This window comes from Antechinus flavipes, chromosome 1, assembly GCF_016432865.1.
Source record: "Antechinus flavipes isolate AdamAnt ecotype Samford, QLD, Australia chromosome 1, AdamAnt_v2, whole genome shotgun sequence".
NCBI lineage: Eukaryota > Metazoa > Chordata > Mammalia > Dasyuromorphia > Dasyuridae > Antechinus > Antechinus flavipes.
In genome coordinates, this window is record NC_067398.1 from 513,292,468 (window position 1) to 513,301,294 (window position 8,827).

The 8,827-nt window shown below is 31.9% G+C and overlaps 1 protein-coding gene across 1 annotated transcript in view; it reads left to right on the forward strand.

Annotated features, from left to right (window-relative positions):
• Window positions 1-7,343, forward strand: part of RNMT (RNA guanine-7 methyltransferase) — a 40,267-nt gene extending 32,924 nt beyond the window's left edge. Inside the window, exons 8-11 of the mRNA XM_051970513.1 lie at window positions 608-725; window positions 2,972-3,073; window positions 3,942-3,975; window positions 5,245-7,343. Of these exons, the coding sequence (XP_051826473.1) occupies window positions 608-725; window positions 2,972-3,073; window positions 3,942-3,975; window positions 5,245-5,282 (292 nt within the window). The 3' untranslated portion in view covers window positions 5,283-7,343. The remainder of the gene's footprint in view (window positions 1-607; window positions 726-2,971; window positions 3,074-3,941; window positions 3,976-5,244) is intronic.
• Window positions 7,344-8,827: the final 1,484 nt, after the last annotated feature.

The following is an 8,827-nucleotide window of genomic DNA, read 5'->3' on the forward strand; positions in this document are numbered from 1 at the left end:
TTTAGCTATTTTTTTGTGAAATATTCCAATTTTCAACCTCTTAAGGTAATTAATAAGTGCCATCATTTTATTACTTAGCTCTGAAAGTATTTTTATTTCTTTAAACTATTTCACTCAACTTCAAGTGATATTATTTCATCCTTTTTATTAGCCAAGCTAGTTTGTCTCTTGCCTTTCTATCCCTCTGATTTCCTTAACATTTTGGATAGTGTTCTTTTCTACTTCCTTTTCCCTTACTGAGCCTCAGTTACAAAACAAGTAGGTTAGACAAAGTATTGTATAACTTCTTAAGAAGTGTAAAGTTTCCCTTTTAAGTAAATAGCTTGTGTTCTTCAATTTGTGTACTTCAATGTAATATCCTTGAAGATAAGATTTTATTCTTTATGCTTTTTGTGTATCTCCCAGAGCTCCTAGTTGAGTGCTTTGTACATTTCAGGACTTAATTGAAAATAATTTGTGGGAATGGACACACTTATAATGTGTTACCATTTCTAGGGAGAGTGGTTGTTTTATTTAAAACCAGAAGATGTCACTGTGGCATAGAAGTATAAATTATTCAAAATCTGTATGTTTTTACTACGCTATCAGAATTTTTTTTTTTTAACAGAATGGCAAAGAAGTATAACATGAAACTAGTTTACAAAAAAACATTTTTGGAATTCTATGAAGAAAAGATCAAGAATATTGAAAACAAAGTGCTCCTAAAACGAATGCAAGCATTAGAAGTAAGTGTTTTAAAAAGAATTTGAAATTGGTGTTTCTTTCCCAGGGTACATTAACTAGATTTTCATTTTTGAAGTGTTTTCCAAACACATTTACTTTACAGTAATCTTTGGCTAGTTGCATTGGCAGCATTTCCCAACTCTCTTCCTTTTTTATGTATCATTTCAATTCTGCATTGTCATCTTTTGTCATATCTTTTGCCCCCCTATCCTGTCACTGTTCTTGCTCTGCTTGCTTGCTGTGCTTGTTCCTGGATGACCTTCATAATCTCCTGCCTAAATTTATCCTTGTTTGTGTTCCAATGAACAAAGCTGGGAGAAAAATCAGAAAATTGTGTCCCTTTCCCTTCTTTAGTATCTCTTTGGGGTATAAGCCCAGTAGAAACACTGCTGGATCAAAGGGTATGCACAGTTTGATAACTTTTTTGAGCATAATTCCAAATTGCTCTCCAGAATGGCTGGATGTGTTCACAATTCCACCAACAATGCATCAGTGTCCCTGTTTTCCCACATCCCCTCCAACATTCTGCATTATCTTCCCTGTCACTCTAGCCAATCTGACAGGTATGTAGTGATATCTCAGAGTTGTCTTAATTTGCATTTCTCTGATTAATAATGATTTGGAGCATATTTTCATATGGCTAGAAATAGTTTCGATTTCTTCATCTGAGAATTGCCTGTTCATAGCCTTTGACCATTTATCAATTGGAGAATGGTTTGATTTCTTATAAATTAGAGTCAATTCTTTATATATTTTGGAAATGAGGCCTTTATAAGAACCTTTGACTATAAAAATGTTTTCTCAGTTTATTGTTTTCCTTCTAATCTTGTCTCCATTAGTTTTGTTTGTACAAAGATTTTCAATTAGATATAATCAAAATTTTCTATTTTGTAGTCTATAATGATCTCTGGTACTTCTATGGTCATAAATTCCTTCCCCTTCCACAGGTCTGAGAGGTAAACTATCCTATGCTCTTCCAATTTATTTATAATCTCATTCTTTATGCCTAGGTCATGAACCCATTTTGAACTCATCTTGGAGTACGATGTTAAGTATGGGTCAATGCCTAGTTTCTGCCATACTAATTTCCAATTTTCCCAGCCATTTTTGTTAAATAATGCATTCTTATCCCCAAAACTGGGGTCTTTGGGTTTGTCAAACACTAGATTATTAAAGTTATTGGCTGTTTTGTCCTTTGAACCTAACCTATTCCATTGATCAACTAGTCTGTTTCTTAGCCAATACCAGATGATTTTGGTAACTGCTGCTTTATAATATAATTTTAGATCTGGTACAGCTAGGCCACCTTCATTTGATTTTTTTTTTTTAATGATATCTATTCTTGACCTTCTTTTGGGATATGTGTCCATTGGATTATATTGCAATAAGAATTTTTAAAAAATGACCATAGAAGACCTTGCCCGAATTGGAGGACAGGGCAAAATAAAACCTCAAAAAATTCCTTGAAAAGCCATCGAAATAAGAACTCAAAAACCCAGGCAATTATTTCCTATCAGCTGTACTCTTTGTAATTGACTCCACCTCTGCCTCTACACAAACCTTTTCCCTTCCCCTATCCTTTTCTGGTTTCTTTTGTATATTCTCTTTTCCATATTAAATTATAAGTTTCTTGGGAACTTTTTCTTATTTGTATTTCCAGCAATTAATATAGTGTCTGGTACATAGTGAGCACTTAAGAAATGTTTATTTTTAAAAATTTAAAATACTTTGAGCAGCTCCATTAACAGTAGAGACAGTCATCATTGTGCCTGTTGGTTCACAGCCTCTTTAACATTGACTAATTATATTTTTTCCTCATTCTTGTGAGTTTGATGACTGTGAAGTCATACCTTCTTTTGGTGATTTAAAACAGTTTTTCATGTGGTTCTTTAAAAACTGTTCACATCCTTTGTTTATCGTTTTGGTAATGTTTTACATTTTTGTAACTTTCTTTGTGAGGATTTATCTCAAAACAATCTTATGAAGTAGATAGTACAAGTAGTATCAGTTGCTTGTTTTTTTAAACAATTGAGGAAACATACTTAAAATTTAAGTGTCTTACAGATTCAGATTGAATATCATTTGGTAGTTCATAGAATTGGGTTTTCTGAGCCCAAGTCTAAGAGTGTTAGTTTCTGTCATAATTAAAGTAAGTTACTATTTTATTCCTAAGAGAATGTCTAGTATTTGTTGACTTAATTATAGGCTTTGGTATCAGGAAACTCAAGAATTTAATTTACTTTCTTAGCCATATCCAGCAAATGAGAATTCCAAGCTTGCCTCGGGGAACTTGGGTGATTATGAACATGCTGCAAAATATATGAAAAATAGTCAAGTTAGATTACCTTTGGTAAGTATTTCCTTAAAGAAAACATTTGTTAGGTATTAGATAAAGCAAATAATATATTGAAATTTAAGATAATTAAGACCTGTCCATTGCATTTCTCTTGCAGTCTTTGGACCACTTCAGTGTTGTTTTTTTCCTTTATTTTTTTAAGTTATTCCCTATGATATGTGCTATAGAAGCAGTGTTTGTAGTTCACCTCTATTTCTCAATTCAGAAACAGTGAACATTTATCCTCAAAATCAACTCTAGATGTAGAAGCAGAGTAAGAATGAGATAAATTGTAAGGGATCAGGGAGGAAATTTGATGTTTTAAGTGATAACCAAAAGTGCTTTATGTCTTTCATTGTTACATGAAAACATAGGAAAAAAAAATATTCTTTGTTGTTCTTTTGGCTTCCCCCTTCTCTCCTTTTTTCTTTCAGAAAAAAAGAGAAGGTTGTTAGACTAAGAATTTGTATCCAATATTGCATTTGTGAATATAGTTTCAAATAAATTAATGTTTTTTAAAATTAGGTTATACGAATATATATTGGTTAAGATAAAGAAAAGTTTGGCTATGATTGAAGATGTACTTTAATTTTTTTTTAATTAAGTGTATATGCTACAAAAATTTTAAGCTATTAAAGCTTAAAATAGAACTCGGACTTTTGGGACATCGTACATAGGCTATATATATATATCTATATATATCTACATATCTATCTATCTATCTATCTATCTATCTATATATATATATATATACACACACACACACACACACACTTGTAGTTACCCTTCAAAATTTGTAGTATCAGTTTGCACTGATGGCTGAACCTAGACCTGCAATTTTTCATCTTTATAACTTTCTCTCCTCTTTTTTAATTTAATTTAGGGGACCTTAAGTAAATCCGAATGGGAAGCTACAAGTAAGTAGTATCAATATGAACACATAACATCTTTTACTATTTAGTTCTGATAAGTTTAAGGAGTTCATATTCTGATGATATATTGTAGAGATAAATTTTGCTCTATTATGGATATATTTGTTAAGATACTTTAACTTGCCTGAATGTTAGCTTCCATACATCTGGAGGCTGACTTCTATTTATCCATTCTCAATTGTCTACCCCATTCCCACCCTCACTCTCCACTTTTCCTCAACACACAAGCATCCCAGGTGAGGGCAGATATGTAAGGGTGGAGGTTGACTGTGATTTAGTTATATATTCCTTTCCTTTACTGACATCAGTGAGGGTTTTTTTTTTTTTTTTTGATAAAATCAGGAATCTATATCTTGCATATGTACCAGCTCTGTAGCCTAAGACTGATATTTAGTCCCTTCCTTCAATGTGAAACTATCAGTTCTTTAGCCTTAACTTGAACTTAAACCAGGATTCTTTTAATAAATGCTTCCTTAATATAAAGTATTGTGTGTGAAGCACTTGTGTTCTAAGGATTAAAAAAAAAAAAAGGTGAAAAAGGCTTTTTTTGTGGATTTAGAATATGAAAAGCATGGGAGTTCATTTAAAAGATTATGTACTTCTTTAGCTAAGATAAGATTAGTTAAATATGCTTCAGAGGCACATTTAACCCTATGTTTGACTTAAAGTTAGGGCCAAAATATATTTGATATCTTTGATAAGAAATTAATTAATTGTAGTCATCAAATCAATTTTAGCTAGTTCCTATGTTTTGTCATTGACAGAAAGTGATAGAGTCTCACAAATTTGATTTCTCATTTATTGTTTTAATTTTTATTTTAATTACAGTTTTTAGAGAATCACTGCCAGTTGGATTTATTGTAAAGTTATTCTACTAGTACTTCTTGGGAGATGATCAATGTATATATCCTCTAGTAATTTCACATTAGACTATGCATTAGCCACTTTTTTCTTCTAAACCGTCTTGTGTCGTTTTTTTGAGCCATTAAGTTATTGAACTGATGCTACTGTAGGTTATAATGTGTGCACAAATTTTGGAATTGGTGATCATTCATCCACTTAACATGAACTGAAGTAGCTATCAGAAAAAAGCAAATAGTTGTGGATATTAGGATTTCTTCATTTCCTTTTTCTCTATTTTAGAGCAGAGGAATTTTTACCAAACCTTATACTTTGTATTAGAATTTTACTTTTTGTTTTCCTTGTGAAGCAAAATACTAACCCTTAACTTTTTTTTTTTCCTTTTGTTTTTAGGTATTTACTTGGTTTTTGCATTTGAAAAGTTGCCGTGAATATAAAACTGTCAAGAAAACTAGTTTATCCTACTTTGTGCAGACATTGTGCAGACATGGAGGATTCACAATCAGCATTAGCAACTTAGCTTTAATCTTTTTCTTGCCCTTTTTTGTTTTTACTTTTATCTTCCTTTTAAAAAAAAAAATTGTGAACATGTAGGACCTTGCCAAAAACTAGGACAAACACATGTGTCTGTCCTCCAGCTCCTGACTGGTAGATAAGAAAGAGTGTGTATGTAAAAATGAACTTGGACATTCATTTCTTTAAAACAATTTGTTTGCTTTCAGAAATGGTCAGGGGGAAAATAACCTATTTTGACTTCTTCACTGATCAGGTAGCTTTCAAAAATTATGTTTATTACAACTTGTCATTAAGGCAGCTGAGCCATTACTATGAAGCTTCAATTTGTTCAGTAATATATGTTTACAGAATCAAATTTTGAGACTGTAGGATGTGGGGCAAGAAATTCAAATTGTAAGTGTGCTTGTGCATGCACGCACATGTGCATGCTTGCATATATGTAGTTATTTTGTTTTCAACATTAAATGGTTTTGTATTCTGTACAATTTTGAATGTTGGTGTACTGAATGTGTTGATAAAATAGAAACTTTCACATGTCTATTTTAGAACATCTTAAAATTCTAAACTACTTGTTTAGACATTTGCTACAGTATTTAAGTACTCCTATTATTGGTAATACTACTAGTAATATAGTATAATGTATTTAGTATTAGTAATTTGCTTAGCATAACATCCTTCCCAAAATAGAATTTTTTTAAAATACATAGCAAAGAATTATTTTAGAATTTGTTTTTTATACTAATGTTTGCAACTTTTTTGTTTTTATTTTAAAAGAGAAATATGTGTTGCCATCTAAAATGTTTTGATTATTAGAACTACAGAAGTCTAAGCTATTCCTTACAATGGGTTATAGATCCCCCTTATTGATATCCCTCTGGTGAAACACTTTTTTTAAAATGCTTCCTAATGCATCATTATTTTTAAAGATTATATCTGGCTACTAGGTATTTAATCAGTAAATCTAAAGTGGCAATATTCATTTTTCTCACAAGTGAAAAAAAATCTCCTTTGACACACTAAATTGCAATTTCTTTTTACCTGATCTATCTTCATAAATGGGATTATTCTAGCAATGTATGTCATAAAGTCAATAGTTAGACATTAGATTGATGCCTAGTGAAGTATAGTAGAAATTAGTAGTGGCTTTTTGGTCCAGGAGTCAGTTCTAAGGATCATTAGGTCTGTCCATGTCAGATTTAGTTAGCACAAAAACAAGGGACAAGAGGAAGAAAGGGGGTTTGTCAGAGAATACAGGGTATAAAGTACTATTGAAGACTTCAGGCACTTGCTGACACTTCATGATAGGTTATTTGCCTTTTTTTTTTTTTTTTATTTTCCTATAGGCTCTTTAACGAAGGTACTTTCAGCAAATGATCTTTATTTTTATTTGATGAATAAAACATTACCGTAACCAAGAAAAATCTCTGATTGCTAAATAAATGTTTATTGTTATATATGAGGAGTCAGAATCTCCATTAGTGGTTGTCAATAGAAGGAATGCAGTCTATGCTACAATCTTCAAATATCAGAATTGCTTTCAATTGTGAGGGCAGATATCAATAATAGTAAAATTACATGTTACTTCAGTGTTTACAAGGTCATTTCCTTCCAGTAGTCCTGTAGAACATGCAGCGTAAGTCTTATTCCCATTTTATAGTTTCATAGTTTATCGTTGAGGAAACTGAGGCTAAGAGATCAAATTTCTCATGGTAAGACAGGGTTTGTAAGTGTCAGAATTCTGACTGATTGTCTTTCTATTATACTGATTTCTCTTTATTACAATTCTGATTTGGGGGTTATATTTTTTTTGTTTTTCATAGTTCTCTCTCATACCCTACCTCAAATCAGTGTATTATAGTTGGTAATGATACCAATAAAGATTTTCTTTTTTTTCCTGATACTTGTCAATGTACTATAGCTATAAATAAATATGGGCCGTGAAGATTGAATAATAAAATGTCACTTTGCTGCGAGCACATGAATAGTCAAACTTAGTTCTTTAGTTGGCATGTACTACTATATACATATCTTTAAATAGGTTTTGTTTATTCTTACAAGGCTTTTGTGGGTTATTGGTAAGCCAATTAGTTTGATCTATCTGGCAGAAAAGGCTGATTTGCTTTTGCCATCTTTTTAGAATGTCACATTTTAATGAAATCTTTCAAAGATTGCTAAAGTGTCATAAGATATTCTGGTAAAGATTAGGGACATGAAAGCTAAAGTACATTTGAACCCAATTACTCTTAAGAAGTTACTCAGTAAAGAAAAACAAACAGGGATTGGTAGTGAAGGGAGGGTGTTTTGAACTTGGAAGACAACAGGAAAGGTGAGTGGAGCTGTAAGGCAGTTGTCTTTCCATTCTAGGAGTAGTAATTTGGGTTTGGTTTTTAGTTCTGAGGCAAATTTGGGTAATAGTTACATGTCTGGTAGCTTTGGCATAAAGATGGCCAGAGGGGGATTGCATAAAAAGTGTAAGAGATTTGAGGGAAAATCGTGCCATAACAGAAAATAATAAAGCAAGAGATAAAAATAAAATGAGAACTCTTAATGATAAAATTGGACAGTATTTTTGAACAGAAATGGAAAATATGGCCCAAGAAGTAGTAGATAGCCTTAATAGAAAGGAGTAAATGAAACTGATTAATTGAGAACAAAAAAATTGGAACAATGTCAATTGATAATTAGAATAACATGAGGTATCTATCAGACACAATGTGGAAAAGAGAAAATTTAAGAATCGTCTGACTCTGAAAACCATTAGCTGCACATTGTTAAAAACAAGCCATTGAGGGACATTTCCATCACATTGAAACTTGCAATACCAATTCTCAGAATTTTTTTAAAAAGGCACCTTCGCTCCACCTACACCTCCCAGTTGAGAAATAAAACACTTCAGTCAAACAAAAAAAATTTAGTTACTGACCATATCTAAAATTATTTCAACATGAGTTCTCAGGAACTGTCTGGTGGATCAGTATGCTGATCAGTTTTTAAGGCTTTCAAAGTTGTCTTTATAATATTGCATCAATTATGGTTCTCACTTGGCTCTTCAGTATTTCAAGTCTCTCCAAGTTTCTCTGAAGCATCCACTTCAAAATTTTTAGAGTACCATATTCTACCATATCATGTGCCTTAGTTTCCAACTCTTAGCCACTACAAAAAGCAATATTTTTATACATTTTTAAGAGTTTATTTTACTTAGAACTAATCTCCCTTAACCCTATTACCTTTCCTCTTTTCTTTTTCTCTGTTGTGTGAAAAGTGTTCTGTACCCAATTCTGTTTATGTATTTTCTCATTTTAGATGAGAGTGAAGTTCGTGTGATCTGCTCTTTCCATTGCTCCTGGTATCAATTGTTCTGAGCTCTCTCTTCCTTTATTATGGGGGTAACTGCTAATTTATGTATTATACTAACCATGGCCATTTATACTTAAAATCTCTTTGGCTACTTTCTGGTAAT